The sequence below is a fragment of the Oreochromis niloticus genome, linkage group LG3 (genome assembly GCF_001858045.2).
Source record: "Oreochromis niloticus isolate F11D_XX linkage group LG3, O_niloticus_UMD_NMBU, whole genome shotgun sequence".
NCBI classification, from domain to species: domain Eukaryota; kingdom Metazoa; phylum Chordata; class Actinopteri; order Cichliformes; family Cichlidae; genus Oreochromis; species Oreochromis niloticus.
This window is the reverse complement of record NC_031967.2, coordinates 50,018,592-50,036,596: the sequence shown is the minus strand read 5'-3', so window position 1 is coordinate 50,036,596 and position 18,005 is coordinate 50,018,592. Positions and strand designations below refer to the sequence as shown.

At 35.5% G+C, this 18,005-nt stretch overlaps 2 protein-coding genes across 3 annotated transcripts; one reads left to right on the top strand and one right to left on the bottom strand.

The window, feature by feature from the left end:
- Positions 1-6,756: 6,756 nt before the first annotated feature.
- On the top strand, positions 6,757-13,255 carry LOC109199766 (Fc receptor-like protein 5). Its single transcript, XM_019355093.2, has 6 exons — positions 6,757-6,835; positions 7,148-7,207; positions 7,783-8,046; positions 9,033-9,308; positions 10,625-10,867; positions 11,240-13,255. The coding sequence occupies exons 1-6, from the start codon at positions 6,805-6,807 to the stop codon at positions 11,389-11,391; spliced, it is 1,026 nt and encodes a 341-aa protein (XP_019210638.1). The 5' UTR covers positions 6,757-6,804; the 3' UTR covers positions 11,392-13,255.
- LOC100706332 (butyrophilin subfamily 1 member A1) lies at positions 12,991-16,442 on the bottom strand. Of its 2 annotated transcripts, none has more exons than XM_005462802.4 (6): positions 16,365-16,442; positions 15,914-16,013; positions 15,298-15,636; positions 14,800-15,081; positions 14,399-14,524; positions 12,991-13,668 (listed from the first exon to the last, which is right to left on the bottom strand). In XM_005462802.4, exons 2-6 carry the CDS (start codon positions 15,987-15,989, stop codon positions 13,625-13,627), a joined length of 867 nt encoding a protein of 288 aa, XP_005462859.1. In that variant the 5' UTR covers positions 15,990-16,013; positions 16,365-16,442; the 3' UTR covers positions 12,991-13,624. The 2 variants fall into 2 exon arrangements, with proteins under 2 accessions (XP_005462859.1, XP_019210639.1); XM_019355094.2 differs by having other exon boundaries at positions 16,393-16,424.
- Positions 16,443-18,005: the final 1,563 nt, after the last annotated feature.

Sequence of the window (18,005 nt, the reverse complement as noted above, 5' to 3'; positions counted from 1 at the left end):
GTATCCTACAATATATGTTCTGTTATTTTCTTTTCCAGATAAAGGTGAACCCTCGTTTCACACATTACACTCTACTTTCATTGACAACAATACTCTGCAGCCTCTATATGGTGACTATTCATATTTTAATTCTTAACTATATTATATTGTATGAAGTATTTTACACACATTTTCTCACACAAGTTTGAAAAGTAAATTAAAGCTGACTGTTATGAGAAATGGGCAAATACAATTCCTCTGTTGCTTCAGACATACAATATACAGACTTCAGACAGACTAGACAGACCTGCAAGCAACATCAGCCTGCTCAAAGGCCTGTTTTTCACTTTTGTTTAGTGTTGGTTTCACTTGTCCAGATTTTTACATTTTTGTTTTTCAACCCTATATGAGCAGGACCTTGGCTTGTAGTTAGTGCTTCTGCCTCAGTGCAGGAGGATCTGCACCTTGGTATCCACTTTATGCAGCTATTTAAAACACATCCTACGCTAATGCTGTATAAGCTCCACAACAGTTTTCCTGGTTAAGCCAAAACTTTAACTTTGTAGTTGAATCTGTGTTTTAAAAATAGAATCTGGGTTTTAGTGTAGAGATTGAAAAAATAACTTCCTCTAATACTTCCTCTGGGTATTATAAAAAACTTGGCATCTCAAGCATTAAGCATCATACCAATGCTTAGCACAAAGAAAATATTGTAGAGGTTTAAGTAACGCAAGTCCTTTCCCATTAGAAATAAAAATGTTTCCATTGTCAACTACCAGTGACTGAAGTGAGCCTGTTCCCGTCAGGGAAGGGGAAGAAAACATGGTTCAAAAGTCTAAGGGGCTTGGAAAGAAAGGTGTTTCTTTAAGTTTCTTGAAGACATTTCTGACACCCGTTTTCACACCTTGGCTCATGTGATTAGGCAGAGCATCACTAGGGGGTCATGACCCTCTTAGGGACACTTCCAATAGGGCTTAAACATCTGGGACTCTTCACTAATTGCTCTCAGAACTGAAGAAGCTTCTTTAAGTTTGTTGAAGACATTTCACCTCTTATCCAAGAAGTCCAGACGCTTTTCTTTCCAAGCTCCTTAGATTACAATGACCTGGATGACTGAGAACCTTCACAGACATGGTTCAAATGTTAAAAATGTATGTAAAAATGTATGCATGTTCTTAATAATAGGAATAAAATATCAATTTCTCCTAGGTTTCGTAACATAATTTCAGTTTTTTAAATATTATATATACAAAGGCTTGCTTTTTGGTTATTTCCATAGATTCCGTAGATTCAGGAGAATGCAGCTTCATGGTGCAAGCTACTCTGTCAGATCCAGCTTTAACTCCTCAGGAATGCCAATATTCTGCAATTAAGTGGTGAAGTATGGGATTCTTTTGTTTTTTGGTTGTTGTTTCTTTTTTTACTCCATTTCATGACTGTAAACCCAAAGAAAGATTTCCTTATTTTTTTTCTAAATGGATGAAAATGATGTGATTCTGTTGGCTTCATTGTGTGCTGGCCTACAGCTTGCTATGCAACGGTTCGCAGCAGAGTGTGAAGCGGTGGGAATGAGAATCAGCACCTCCAAATCTGAGGCCATGGTCCTCAGCCGGAAAAGGGTGGAGTACCCACTCTGGGTTAGGGATGAGTTCTTGCCCCAAGTGAAGGAGTTTAAGTATCTTGGGGTCTTGTTCACGAATGACGAGAGAAGGGAGTGTGAGATCAAAAGAAGGATTGGTGCAGCGGCCGCAGTGATGCGGCTGCCTCAAGTACATTGAGTACTACTAAATTTAACAGCTTAAGTGCATTTCTTTCAGTTCAACAGTATCTTCTTGGCCTCTGCTACACACTATGCTGTTAATATTCAACAAATATACTGATTATATGAATAAATAAATATTTTTAAAAATATATTAAATGCAAAGACAACATGTACTTTTAAATATCTGAATGACATATTTGATGGATTATACTGTCAACTGCTGAAACTCTAAAGTGAAATAAAACAAAAACCAAAGAACAGATGGGTCAAAAGCATATTTGGAAGTAATTTGTCACATGAATCATGTCTTTGTCACCACCTAGTGGTAGGAAACATATTTGTTGAACACAGATGAATCTTGTACAACAAAACATGACTTAGTTCTGGTTTAGCTCTGGTTATTAAAAATACTAATCCTCTTTTCTCCCTCTTTACAGATCAGTGAAAGGAGTGTCAGCTCAATCAAGGAGATTGTGCAACCCGTTTACTGTGCTGTTTCATTTGCTAAGACTGGGTCACATTTCTTAAATATTCATCTCGGGGTACCTTTTCAGTCTGTGTATATTTGGAATAAGACGAGTTGAGTTAAATGTGAGTAAAATTCAAAAACATGCTTTACAACATATTTTTTTAGCTTGGTTGTGTTATTGTCATGGTCCCTGCGGAGGGATAGAGTTTTGTGTGCGAGGGATACCCTGTGAGGAGTGAGGGGAGCGGAGCGTGTGTGGAGATCTTGTATTTCCCTGACCCTGTGGACCCCTGGAACCCTGGACCCCTGGCCTTTCCCCCCCACATATATATAGTGCACCCGGTGTGGATTAATAAAGAACTGTTTAACTGTATCTCTCAGTGTGCGCCTGAATCCGTCCTGCCTGTCTTGACAGTTACAGTGAAAATATTGTGTTGTAATGCAAACAAATGAAATTCAAAAAAATGATGCAATAATTAATTATCATGTAGCCACAAGATAATTCGTTTGATGTAATGTAAATAAATGTGGAATCGCTTAACAAATTTTTTGTCAGGATTTCTCATTTGTCATGATTTAATGTTGCAGTCTTTGCTTTGTTTCATGATTTCTACAAAAGAAAATTAAAATTAACTTATAAATTTCATTTCCAGATACAAATTCTGTTTACATATCATACCCCTTCTTTCTCTTGTGAAAAGAGATGTAATTAAATGATAATGAGGACATATTTAAAAAAACTAGTCTGTGAAAACACAGAAGAAGAATTACTTATGTCATAATGATAATTTTGTCTTCTTTTCACCGTTTATGTGAAGCAATTATATTGCTCCTTTTAGAAAAAAAGAAGCTACTTGGACCATGTAGGCTAATTGTGTCTGTTTGGTCATGTTAATGGTCTTAATCTCCTATACTGAACATAGTTACATCCACAATAAAAATCAAACAGTAGATTTTTTTGACCGACTGAAGTTAGATTTTCTGTTTCTCAAGTAAACAAGCAAAAAATAATAAATTCATGATAAAATATAAAAATACAAGAAAAAAATATTGGTAAAAAGGAACGACTGTAACTTTAAGAAATACTGGTAGGAGCATTACTGCCTCTCAGCATCCTAGTGGATGCACCTATGGTATTTCCAGTTCCATTTCACCAGGACTGGAACTCATCTGAGATTTTTAGTACATGCACCTATGATATGAATTTGTCTCTTCTTTCTCAAGATTCTTAGAAAACTTGACCTCTAAACTTGGCCTTGAGGTCAAGGTCATCAGGATTCAAACTGGTTTAAGACTTTTAGTAGCCAAAAAGGTTACCATCAGGCTACAAAGGAAACTAGAGAAAAATTAGAGACCTCAGTCTTGCCAAATCTAAAGTAGCACATTTACATTCATAATACTGTCACCTCTAACATGGAAGCTCTTTTCACACAGAAACTATTTAAAAAGTTTTTTAAAGAAAATACAGGAGCACTGACGTGCATACTATGGGTTTAGAACAGTTGTTTGTTTATTTCATAATTCATTTCTGACATGTATGTCATTTATGTTTAAAAACCTTTCTTCTCTGGATAATTAGAAGGGAACAGCAACTGTTAGAAATAAGTTTTTAATAAAGTTTCTTTTCAACATTGATCGCAGTGTATACTCATAATAGAGTTGATATACTCCTCAATAAAAGGATACAAGCATTAACCCTTGCAGTATGAAGTGTTAACTAAGAGAGATAGAAAGAGTTGAGTGTTGAAGGTAAATTGCTACACGCTCACAGAACACAATTTCAGACAGGACAGGCTGCTCAGCCTTGGGTGTATGATAACAGGATGCTCTAGTCAACAAGAAATAGACTTCATTGTGTCAGTCAAAGCTTACTTTAACATGAAAATAAACATCCCCGGTAACAAGACAAGATCCCTGATTGGAGGTTAATGACCGTTGCCATGCAGAAGGACCCTGAGGAGTACAAATCAGGGAGCGCTAAGTCTAAACCACGGCATCTCCCAATCAATAGCCAATCACAATTATATCCTGTTTTCATGTGTCTAATTACGGAGCCCCTCTGATGACATGGTCCAAAAAATAAATAAATTGTGGCCACAAAATACTACTTCATGCCCTCGAAATAGTATAATGTGCCCACGAAATACTTATTTGTGGCCACGAAATACTATTTCGAGGGCATGAAATAGGTATAACGTGCGCACGAAATGCTAATTTGTGGGCACGAATTGGGTATAACGTGGCAACGAATTACGCATTTGTGGCAACAAAATAGATAACGTGCGCAAATCATATTGATACAATTCCTGGACAGCTGCGTAGAGACACAAGCATAAGAGTAGGCTAAACCTATACACCATGGACAGAGACAGTATGATTGAGTTTTATTTTTGTCATGGTCTGCGTGGCAGACCGTGGGTGTGTGGGGAAGGAGGACCCAAAATGCGGAACTCTGTGCGGTTACAAGTAACACGTTACTGCCCATCTCTGGTGACAGGTAAAAGAAGCCATCCTCAAAAAAGAAAAATTCCACCTGCTACTGTGGAGGAGTTGTCTCAACTGATGGGAAAATATTTCTCCAAGCATAGTTCTGTTCTGAATAAACCATAATGTTGTATTTAGGGGTTCTACATTTATGCTTGAAGTGCATTGCCAAGTAAATAATTTGCATTTACTGAATATGTACTTACTAAGTAACACTGTTCAAAAGTTGAATAAAGAAACAAACAAATTTTTGCCTTTTTTTTTAATTAAAACCACTTTGTAGAAGATCACATCAGTTACAATGTAGAATCAATGTCATATATAGTTTATAAATGACAAAATGTTTACATAAAATCATGACAGCATTTAAATAATATCACCCACTACTAGCATTCTGTAATTTACTGTCTCTTTTGAAAACCTATCACTACATATACAGCACAAGACTTGTAAGAGTATTTAACAAGAGCATTTTCCCTGATTTTACTACCACACTGGGGCACATGTTCACCAAAACACAGCAAACCTTCACTATCTTATCCATAAGGGTCACCTCTTCACCCTCACATGGAATATCTGAGGTTGAAGCACAGAAGTTAGAAGATTAATGTTGCATTGTGTTTTCTTTTTCCAACCAAGAGAGTTTGCTTTCTATCTTCTAATCCGGTTGTTCAGTCTGACGTCACTGGCCGTGTCTGGGCCTAAACTCCGCTGCAGGTCCATATATCAAACGATCACTGTGGCATTACTGAGAGTTGAAAAACTGTCTAAAGTCTTTCATCTTTAATAAAATGATCAGTGTTCTGCTCTACCAGGTGTAACAATTGAGTTTGACATCCAGGCATCCATGAAAATGGAATTTATGACATTTAACGGCGTTAGAAGTTAGCAGGAAGTTAGCTCGCTAGCTTCTATCTAAATACAATATAGCATGTCCTGACTGCGGGGTTTTGGAAAAAAATTCAAACGTACAGCTCTGCTATAACTTCCAACATAAATGAAGACAGAAAACTAAACAGCAGTGACGTTTGTAGGGTTACTGAAGTTTGGCTAGCTGGTATATAATGATGTGCTACGTGACCGCTAGCGACACAGCTATGTTAGCATAACATAAACAAGCTAACTTTTTTTCCACTCGATAAAAGTTAACGTGAGTGTTCTCGGTGGTCAGGAACAAATGTAATCACATGGCAGGATGCTGTAAAAGGACTAAACTTCAGCCAGGAGAACAAGTGAGATAATCCATCCACAATACGAGGTTAGTCATTCATATACTGCTGCATGGGCTGTGCTGTAGTTACATCGTAAGGTTTTAAAAACTGAGCTTAAATAAATGATTAGCAGTAATAAAAGCCGAGGGAGGTCAACAGTGATCACTGACTGTTTTAGGAGCTTTTTGAGATTAAATAGAAGAAAATACAAAACATTAAACATGTTAACAACACAAAAGCCATATTAAACGCAGACTACTTTAGGCCCGGAAGTAGGATTCGTCACGTCATCACTGAACAACCGGATATAAAAAAACACAATATAAAACACAAAATTAAAAAAAAAAAAAATTAAAAAAAATTTAAGTAATTGTAATTGTAAGTAATAATGAGTACATTTGTGGCAATTGGAGCCAGGTGGGCACAATTTTCTCAGTTTTGATTGCTGTCAACGACAAATAAATAACAGATCCTTTATTCTAGTTTATTTGCTAGCGTGAGTTTTTAATTTTTTACCCCCCCTAAGAGTGTATAGTTGTACCTTAAAAATTTTTTTTAAAAAGGTGCCACGTTCATGAATTCCAAACATGGGTGAAAAAATTTGAAAAAAAGAGAGAGAAATTACCAGAACTAGCACAAAACCGTAGTGCATGATAACAGAATGAAAATGCTTCAACTTAAGTTAAAAGGTTACGAGAATAAAAGGAGGAAATAAGAAAGAGCTCAGAAATGAGCAGAGCTGCCGTAATAGGCTGCCAAACAAGAGGGCGCCGGAAATAACAAGACTGTTAGTGACGCAAACCTACATAAGTGCCAAATTAGACGGCACAGGAAGTAGTTATGACATGCGTTATATCTTTCTGTAGACCTGTGATGCTCGGTCAGTCAGGCTGGACAGCATGGAGATGAAAACATTTTTCACCTGGCTGCGTGAGTACTGAGTGTACCTATATTTAGTCACCAATAATTCATCAATTAATTTTTTTTAATTCTTAATATACAGTTGTCATATATTATACATAACAAATGTATCAATCAAGAATTGTTAGAGATTAAATGTTTACAACATGGACAATAACTTTCTTTGTGCCTGGAATTATTTAAATTTCATAAAATGGGCTTAAAAACTGTTTCTTTGGGCCATAATACACATGATATTACAATGATATTACTATGTTAACACATATCTTTGGATCCAAGCATCAACAGCATGACTGATGTGCTGCTCTCTTTTTCCTCCAGTGCTCAACGTTTTCTTGCTTTTGACTGCACACTGTTCTCACAGTTACGCTTCAAAAACTGGTGAGAAGTTAAGTTTTACAAAAACAGATGCATATTTGAATTTTGCTGAACTGCTTTGCAAGGCTAATTATTTCTTACTGCTCTAAAGCCACAGTCAAAATTCCTATCATAGCTGAATATCTTTCATTATCACATGATTAAAAATTAATTAAATTTTTCAAATAAAAGAAATTTAGTTCATGGACATGTATTTTAAAAACAATTCCAAATCATTTAATCATTAAAGTTTCTCAATAAAAAATGGGATCCACTGTCCAAAGTGTTTTAACACAAAATATAAGTGAATGGGTATGTATATATATAACATGTACTCATTATGAGGTGTTCAATGTTTTTTGTACCCATAAAAAGTGTCATTAAGTTCTTAAACTTAGACCTTTCATCTGAAACGGGTAGTCCAAGAATGACTGTTGTTCAAGTGGAACTGCTAATTAGACATTTGATATCAGTAAGTTCATCGAGTGATTAAAAAAATAATGACATAAAAAAATTAAAAAAATTATAGCCATATAAGAATTGTGGATAATTAAATAAAAACCTTAATTTCATATGCTCTTTTTTTTTTCTTTTTTCAGATCCAGATATTCTTACCGTCTTTCCAGCCAGACTGCAGTTCTTTGAGTATGAATCCATCTCTTTTAGCTGTGATGGTTTAAATCACCAGGCTAAATGGAGAGGGGTAAGAAATATTGAAGATTTCATTCCAACATGTACAAATTACACAGTGACACCAACAGTGAACTGCACCATAAATAATGCTTTTGAAACTGACACTGGAAAATACTGGTGTGAAGATGAAGACGGATGGAAGAGCAATGCTCTTAGCATCACTGTCACTAGTAAGTTTACAGTGTTTAAAGAATGTAATTTAAAAAGAACCAAAATATATTCAAGAATGGTGATGGAATGATAATAAAATGAAGGGCATATTAAAAAATTTCCAATGCTTACTACAACAAGTACACATCTCCAAACGTTGCATCTTGTCGGATAGCTTTATTGATTATTGAATACAGCTCCCCTTTGCCAAGTTTTACAACTTCATTAATAAATGCAGAGAAATTCAGAAAAATTCTATCAAAATTTAACCGGAACTATAAATTGCGGATCAGTTCATTACCCTACAATAGTATTACATTCATAAGGTTTTTTAAGTGTTACAACAGCAGAATTCCAAGACATTTCGTTTAAATATTCAATCTTCCAATTTGAGGCTGTGCTAAAAATGTACTTATTTTGAATAAATTATCCCAATGTTAAGTCAAATTGGACGTTTAGTGAACTTAATTTATTGCATTTATATATATTGTTTGAATGTTATTAGTAAAGTAATGCATAACTGGTTATCTTGACAGCGTCAATAATCAAAGTTGGTTATTGGCGCTGCCCCAGCAATACATATTTGCTTTCTTGTCTGTAATAAATATGGCCTGGTAACATCAGGTCTGGTAGGGAAAAGTTTCATTAAGTTCTTTTGCACTGATTTCTACATCTGTTTTCAAAAGGACAGATTTTAGCAGTGTGCTAAATATCACTGTAATAGTGACACTGTTGTAAGTGTGATGCCAGTGCAGAAGGCTTCTTGTGAGGTTTGTGAAGCAGATTAAATTAGAAAGACTCTTAAAATACACAAATATTCTACTGTTAAATGCTGTTTACCTATGAATAACATCTACAACAATTTATTAAACACTGTTTTTTTTTCCATTGTACAATTAATAAGTTTGTATTTTGTTATAGCTCCTATTTTAGAACTTGTAGATAGTCTTTTTGTCACTCATGATAACTATCTCTGCTTTAATTTCAATTTATTTTCATTTTTCAGTTGGTTCTGTGATCCTGGAGAGTCCTGCTGTACCTGTAATGGAGGGGGAAACTATCAACCTGTACTGTAGAAAGAAGGGAGCTCCTCTAAACCAAATAGCTGATTTCTATAAAAATGACTTAAAAATTGGGACCAGCTATTTTGGGAAAATGACCATCCACAATGTTTCTAAATCTGATGAAGGGCTCTACAAGTGTACCATCTTGGAAGCTGGAGAATCACCAGAAAGCTGGTTGATTGTGATAAATAAGACTCTGGAAGAACAAAACCAAGAAGGTAATACTCATTAATGTTCATCTTCTGTAGTTTATACTCTGAACCCTAATGTTAGGCCTTATCATGTCATGGTTCACATGCAGTAATTTCACTGCAAAACAATTTAGGAAAAAAAACAAAAACAAAAACAAACTGTTTATTGTTTTGTTTTGGGTTTGTTTTGTTTTTGCAAGGAACTATTAGATCCTAGGTGAGTCACAAATAGAAACATTTTAAAGTTACAGCAAATGAAACTGCCAATGAAGATTTCTGCAACTTTCCGATGATTACCCTGAATTTAGAGAGAATTTGAATCATTTTTTACACTTCTTTTTGTGTTTTTTAAACTACTTCATACACTATCTTACCTGTTTAACAAAAGAAAGCACAACCTTTACCATCTATAAAAATGCTGACTGCATCGAATTCCTAATCCAAATAAAAAATTATGGAAAATGCTATAATACATAATAGATACACTGATAATCTGTCTTGCCTCTTTAAAGATTTTCAGTGGGTTTAGTTTTGGTTTGTGCTGTGTCTCACAGTACCATGTCACAGTTGTTAATTAAACAGTCCTGTGATATAAATATTTTGTCAGTGTGACCTAACTAGAGGCCAGACTCTCACTCTCATGCATTTATTTACAGTGAATAGCAAAAGAGTTCAAAAAAGTCAGAGCAGTTGGAAGGTCCAGTTTCCACAGGGCTTAAATCGAGACAATGTCAGTTTTCTCACAGAATCCAGAGTCGGTCTCATCACTTGATGTCTCATAAACTCCAAATCTTGCACATAGGGACAGACTGGTGAATATAACTTTACAATAATTTCAAAAAACTGCAGCAGTAGTGGTTTAGAAACTGCTTTCAGGGCAACGGTCCAGAAAAGACTGAGCCTCTGCTGCTTGTTTATGAAGTTGACAAATGAGATCGTCAGGACAGGTGTTTGATCGCTACCAGGTGTCTGACTCTGAAACTCACACACCTGGTGAAAACTCCTTTGCATAGGTCTTCCATTTGGCCAGTGCATATACACACACACAAATGGGGAAAATGGAGACACGGACTTGAAACAGAAGCAGAAGCCAAAAACACAAAGACAAGACTGAGGGAACAGGAAGAAAACTCATACAGGAAGAAGTCATTGATGACTAGACTGAAGATCTCAAATAATATAGTACAGAACTATAAGGAACAGAAAAAATCATACACAAGAAAATAAACATAAAACATACAATATAGACACAAGCCCTCTCTTCAAAATAAAAACAATGTGTTGATAAGACCCAGTAAAAGACCCAGTGACTATGAAATATTCATAACCTCTACTTTAATCAGATATCACGGTGACCCTGGAGAGCCCTGCTCATCCTGTGATGGAGGGGGAAACTGTGGTTCTGAGCTGCCTAAACGAGACGTCTGCAAGCCTTCCAGCTGTCTTCTATAAAGATGGCCTCTTCATTGGGACCAGCTCTGTGGGAAACATGACCATCCACCAAGTCTACAAGAGTCATGAAGGACTTTACAAGTGCACAATATCTGGAGTTGGAGAATCATCAGAAAAATGGCTGTTTGTTAGAGGTGACACATAAACATGTTTCAAAATATCAAAATAAGGATTTTGTGCTTGACCGTTGTGTCTGTTTAACCATAAATAGCTATTTACAGCACTTATATTGAACTCTTGAGTTGTATTTTGTAATATTGTTGCTTTAAAACATCAGAGAAATTTGGAGAAACAGTCTACACATTTGTTGTCTGTCATGGCATACAGTTTAAGCTTTATTTTCTTAATAACTATATGACCCTATACATAAAATTATCCCTACCCCTGGGATTACAGTAAGAGAAGTTTAATGTGTCCCAGGAAGACAAAATGGTAAGAAGTAAAAAGAAAAACATGCAAATGAGTTTTTTAATTGTGTGACATATGGTGACGTGTTGTCGTTGCAGGGCTTCCCAGAGAGGCATGTTTTTGTTTGGACCAATTTTTTCACCTCCTCCTCCTTTTACGGGTCGTCCTAACTATTGTGATGGTGGCTCTGCTGATACTGCTTGTGGGACTCCTTCACTGTGGGAAACTCGGACCAAAAAAGAACTCATAGATTGACGAATCAACCATAATCAACCAGAAATCACCATCAAGCACATAAACACTTTTATAAGTTTGGTCACTACAGTTTTACTGTTGTTCTTTTATTTTATTACATTTAATCTATTTTTGTTTAAAATACATTTGCATTGCATTTTGACAATGTGAGAGACTCAAACATTATTTTATTTCTGCAACTACCTTAAAAAAGCAACAAAAAAAAAGACTATCTTGAATATGTGAGTGAATATGACTTGTGCTGTTGATGTTTGCAGAGCAGAATAGATATAACCATTATGTAGTCACATGTATATTTTTAAAGGTGTGCACTGAGTTCTAGCAGCATGTGTTACCCAAGGTTTTATTTAGTGGCTGCAGCTCATCAAACGCAAACCACAGAAGTAACAGACACACAAATGACCCTCCTAGACATAACAACATGTTTATAGAAAAAGAAAAGTCTGTCTCGGTTGATTAATATAGATTGAGAAAACTAAAAGAATACATATATTTTAGATATATATATAATTACTAGTGCTGTCAATAGATTAAAAAATGAACTAATTAATCACACAATATTCTGTAATTAATCGCGATTAATCACAATTACTTGATCAATAGCCTGGTTGCAATTACATTTTTTCAACTTTATATTTAAGCTTGTAACTGGCATTTATGCAATATAACGAAGTAAATGCAGAATAAACACAAAGAATGTATACTTAAATTCAAAGATAATTTGAATAGTTTTCTTCAGTCTTTTAACACAGGTTCTCTGTGTGAAATACAACTTTAAAAAAACTATATACACTAATATGTAAGAATAGACTAATATATAATATATATTAGTGCTGTCAAACAATTCAAATGTTTAATCAGATTCATCACAGGGTTACAGTGGATTAATCATGATTAAAATTCATTTTTATTCTATATTAATTGCTTTTCATTTTGCATAAGCAAACAGACTTGAGAAAAAAGAAAATGTACGCACTTAACATGTTTATTGAACATCTTGAACATTTATGTTAACAAAAAACTCTGTAAACATTTATCCTCTCTCTCTCTGTCACTCGAGGAAGCTAATGCTGGTTTGAATGAAATGATCAGTCTGCCTATAGAACTATCATTCATACATCAGCCAGAATACTGTAGATAGATATTCAAACCTAATACAGTGGCCTCTGTGCTCTAATGACCATGTGATAAAATGCAGTATTCTTAGAATACTGCATTGAACGTGAAATAAGTTGTTAATTACTTCCCAGTGATTTGCTTTGGTATGGCTGAGCTGTTAACATAGATTAAAAACACAGTGATAACGTAAAGGATGTTTATTGAGGAAATAATGACAATGATGACCAGATGGAGTTTCCACTGTGTTTTACAGATGTAGAAACTGTCACACATCTGTCCTAGCCTATAATACATTGTCATAATGTTTTGAATCAAAAACATATTTGGATGAATAAAAGAAAGAAATAAAGTTATTTATTCAACATTGTGCACGTCACGACTATTCAACAAAACTGTACCACTAAAAAAAACCAGAAAGTTAAAAACGACACCAAAGTACCAATTAACTTCTCAAAACGATTATTTCCTTCTCTGATTTTTTTTGTTTTTAAAAGTAAAATCTTAAGACAAACTAAATTAAAAATGTCTTCATGGTTACCACTTAATGTTTATGATATGGTCTGTATCTTACTGGATGTACTGCCTTTTCGTCCTTATGTATAGCAAATACCAAAGCACATTTAACTGCTTAAATATTTTTTGTATATGTATTAGCAAGAAAATAAATCAAAATTTAAACTGCTGTTTAAGCATGCAGTCTACTGAGCGGTGGTTTTTACTTTCATAGTAAATTTATATGGGGAAAAAAAAAAAAAAAAGTATTGAGCCACACCTCTTACTTTTTGAATTCGTATGTTTTCAATCCCATTGCCACAGATGTGTTTGCCTCAAGAAGTATGTCGAGTAATGGGTCGGACGAAACAGCTCAGTGAATTAGACAGAAGATTTATGAATGTAGTGAAGGAGGATGTGGTTGGTGTGACAGGAGGATAGAGATAAATAGATGGACACAGATGATCCACTCTGTCAACCCTAAATGGCGCAGCTGAAAGACGAAAGGGTCTGAAATAAACACACTATATGGAAGCATACTGTCACTGATTAATTCTCTTGTCTTCTCTTTTCCAACATCTTATGAGTCTCCATTTCTTCTTTTGGCTCTGCTCGTCTCAGTCTTGTTCCATCTGAGCTACAGCGTGGTTTGTCTGAATCCCTGTGCAGAGAGAAAGGATATTTACTTTAATTAGTCTTTACTTTAAACAATATTTACTTGTATGCTGTGGCATTTGAGCCGCTCCTCATTCTCCAGGTTTGCCTCTGAAAAATACGTTTGGTCTGCCTTTATGATAGATGCTACTACAAAGTAGTATATAAAATGAGTCATTTTGTAAGAGCAGCTTGAGGAGCTGACAGGAGCAATGGTTTATGACAAGAGGAAACAAAGTATTGTAAAGAGGAAGGCAGAAACCTCTTGCTTCCTGTATAACAAAACAGAACATTTGGTGGTGTAATAAATTTGTCAGCCTCATTTTTTTTTTTTCACTTTACTGCTTGATGTTTTAGAAAAAAAAAAAAATCTGTTTGGGCTGATAATACACAATCTGGTCATCCACAACGTTAAGGCTCAAAAAAGACATCTTAAAGTATAATGCATTGAACTGTGATCCTAAGAAGACATGAAAAACATCTTTAATTGGCCAGTTTTGAGTGGACTGTTTTAGTATTGTGTACTACTGCAGCATCATGCTGCTAATGTCTTTGAGACCCCAATCAGCCTCAAGCGAATGAGCATTGACATCCTGAGATTTTCTTGATACAACCCCCCCCCACACACACACACACACACACACGTCTGAGCACTCTTATTCATCACTTCACTGTAAATCAATCACTGAGCTGCAAGAAAAAAAACAAATTTTTTAATTATTTTGCATACGACTTACTGAGCTTTTCCCTTCTCTGTATCCAGCAAACAAGGATCACCAGAAGAACGCAGATAAGGGAAATAACAAAGAGAGTGAGCAGACTGACACAAACTGCAGGATTTGGTGGGGCTGTGAAAAAATAATCTGAAACAATAAAACACAAAATAATGATCATCCCAATAACACAATCAACAGCTGTATATGTGCATTTGATTTCTTTTTATATGACCTATATTTTTGCCAATATTTTAAAGAATAAAGGCAATAAAAGGGATTTGCTTCAAATATCACCAAAAGCAGGACCAAAAATTGTGTTGCCTTTCTAGTTGCATGTTGTGAGTAAACATTGTGTTTGGACATGACCATAATGTATGAATGTGTATGTTCACTATGTGACCTGAGTTTCATCATGTTTTTACCAGAAATGTAGACGTGAGTCTCTCTGCTCTGGTTGGTGTTCCTCTGTTGGACTCTGCAGGTGATGTTGTTGCTGTGTCTCTTCTCCACAGTCACTCTGCTGCTGACAGTATAGAGGTCATCAGGACCTCTGAGGGTCTCTGTAGGTCCAGCAGAGAGGAGCTTTCCCTCACCATCCAACCACAGCAGCTCAGGCTCTGGATACCAGCCTGCAGACTCACATTGTAATGCAACTCCAGTCTTGGCTTTTTGAACACTCACTATTCCGGGTAGGGATACAGCCCCTAAGATGAAGCACACAATATTCCTTTGGCAGAGTGCAACATGATTTCATTAAGAGGAACTCCAAATAAGAGATCGATGTGGCTATACATTTACAGACTTTTTAATATGAATAGAAACTACTTTTCTGTTATCTAATGCTAATGTCTGGTGATACATTGTATTTGATTTTAAGCTTAAACCACTTCTTTGATTGATAAATATCAGACATTTCTTACCAACAATGAGCTCCACTGAAGTTTCCCCCATATCTGGAAGTAAGCATCTATATTTTCCCTTATCAGAAAGTTTCACTTTAGACAGATTCAGTGAAATGTCTCCATGCTTCAGTTTGGAGATGGATACCGTTGTTCTTCCTTTGTAGGATGGATTCTTTTTACTTTCCAGTTCACCACCATCACGCCACACATAAACAAATCTGGGATCCAGCTTATATTTTGTCCACTCCACCGTCTCATCTGAGGCGCTTATGGAGGAGTTCAAATAGCATGGCAATATGACATCATCACCCACTAAAGCTACTATTGGGTGAGATGAACCAATTACCTGAATGGTACCTGAGACAGGAGAAAGAAAAAGAATAATTAATTTTTTTGGTTTAGAGATTGTATAGTTAGAACTCTGCTCTGTTAGAGTTGGGTGACAGAAAGTGTTCGATCATGAATAGTTATTTTTGAATATTTAAAATTAAATATGAGAACAGTGGAATGTGATAACAGTTGCCTGGTAGCCACTGCTTTGCAAATGAAACTAATCTAAAAACTGTGACTGACATTCATATTTGCCTTTACAAACAAAATGCTTCAAGATAACTTTGTGGATTCATTTAGTTACCTTTAGTAAAGGAAGAAGGTAGTTGGGCAAAGACCATCAATGACAACACTAAATGGGCGTTTAAAGCAGAATTCATTCTTCAGAAAACACACTCTGGATTCTGAAAAACAAATAAATTCCTTTTTTTAAATTTTAGAAATAGGCAAACATTTATTTCAGAAAAGTGCTATATATATCTCAAAGCATTTCTGATAAGGATATTTAACCCTATAAGTAATTACAATTTACATCATGTCACAGTCTGGCTGAGGCAGACCGTATGTATAGTTAAGAAAAAAAAAAAAAAAAAAGAGGTCTCAAATGCAGACCAAATCAGAATGTGAAACGTGATGTGGATTAACAAAAAACGAGCCGTTTATCAAGGCTGGCAAAAATAGATACAAACAAAGGGCACGGGTGAAACTAAACAACAACCTAAACTGGGTGAACTAAAATTAAAACATGAAAAAACCTTGAACATGGAGACCTTGCATGGATACCTGGAGACACGACATGGACTAGCAGACGACCTGACAAGGAATGACTGGAAACACACGGACTAAATACATACAGGAGGATAATGAGGGAAGTGGGAACACATGGGGAAACAGCTGACACACATGAACAGAACGACATCACAGGGGAACCATAAAACTAAACACAACACAGGAACACAGGACCTCTTCAAAATAAAACAGGAAACATAATGAAACGCAGACATGACAACATGAACTTGACAACAAAAGACATGAAACACATTAAGGACAAGGGAGACTTAACACAGGGGTTGAAAACACAAGGGGAAACTAAAAAACAAATGAGCTTAGAAAACCCAGTGAACTTAAACATAAACCATGAACATCGAAATAAACTTAAACTCAAAACGCTGGGTCAAAAGACCCAGGATCGTGACACACCATTGGGTTTTTAGAAACAAGAAAATAGTTCAGCCATGTTTATTTACAACTATGCAGCTTAAAGCTTGAAAAACTATCTTTAAGTGTTTCGTCCATCTTAATCTATCTGAATATAGCATTTTACAACTATTAAGTACCTTTTACTGCATTCCAGTAAAAGTGTCCTATATACATCCATGTGTGCTCATTTGCAATTGTTTGACAGATCAGACACAAATTTTGAGTTGGGCAAAAGTTGGTAAAATTTGGTTTTTACAAATTATAACGTTTAGCTTGAAATGAACAGTTACTTACCCGCTGCAGTCCTCCCAGAGTCCTTCTTTCAACTACACCACTTTTTGCAGTTGGTTCAGTTTAAGATAATCATGCATATTTGCATGTAACCATGACACAGTAAAATAATGTAGAAGCATCACCTTCAAGTTAAAATGTAACCATTAAACCAGATAGTAACTTTAGCTTTTATTATATTCCCTCAGACTTATAAATATAAAATTTACAAATGCAGAATACAGATACATATAGATCCAAGTGAGCTCATTTGTCAACAAATGAGCTCAAACAGAATAAGTCTTACAGTAAGACCATATCCATATAGTTCAAATGGCAAATGCTTTGAATTTTTAATTTAACTTATTTGTATAACAAAGTTAGAATATAAAGTTGTGAAAATGCTTTTGAATTGTCCTGTCCAAACTGATATGGGTGACATTAATTTGTAAGTGACTGATGAATAAATGTGTACTTGAGGCATACAGACAGTTCAAAAAGGCAGCAAATGCAAAGAAGTCGTGCACCATTTAAAATCATGTTTAGCAACCAGTTTGACAGTTGTCATTTTAGTAGGAACCCCAGACAGACTGTTGTTAAACACTATGCCCTGTAGAGGTCACTGGATAATTTTGTATGTTATTAACAACACAAATCCACTGTGAGCTATAATGTATGAGCTATGACAACCAAGTGACATGATATGATTTGCAATAACACGTTGAATTCAGTACTGAGGGATTATGATGCTTTAAAGGGCTCAAGTACTACAAACTAACTAAAGGCCTAGTGAGGTGATTTTGGGCTGAACAGGTATAAGTACAAGATCCAACCACAGGATAAGGCCTCATGAGTAGAAAGATAACGCCTCTATACTTCAGCAGTCAAAGAGGAAGAAGTGGTCTTCAGTTATGCTAAACACTTAA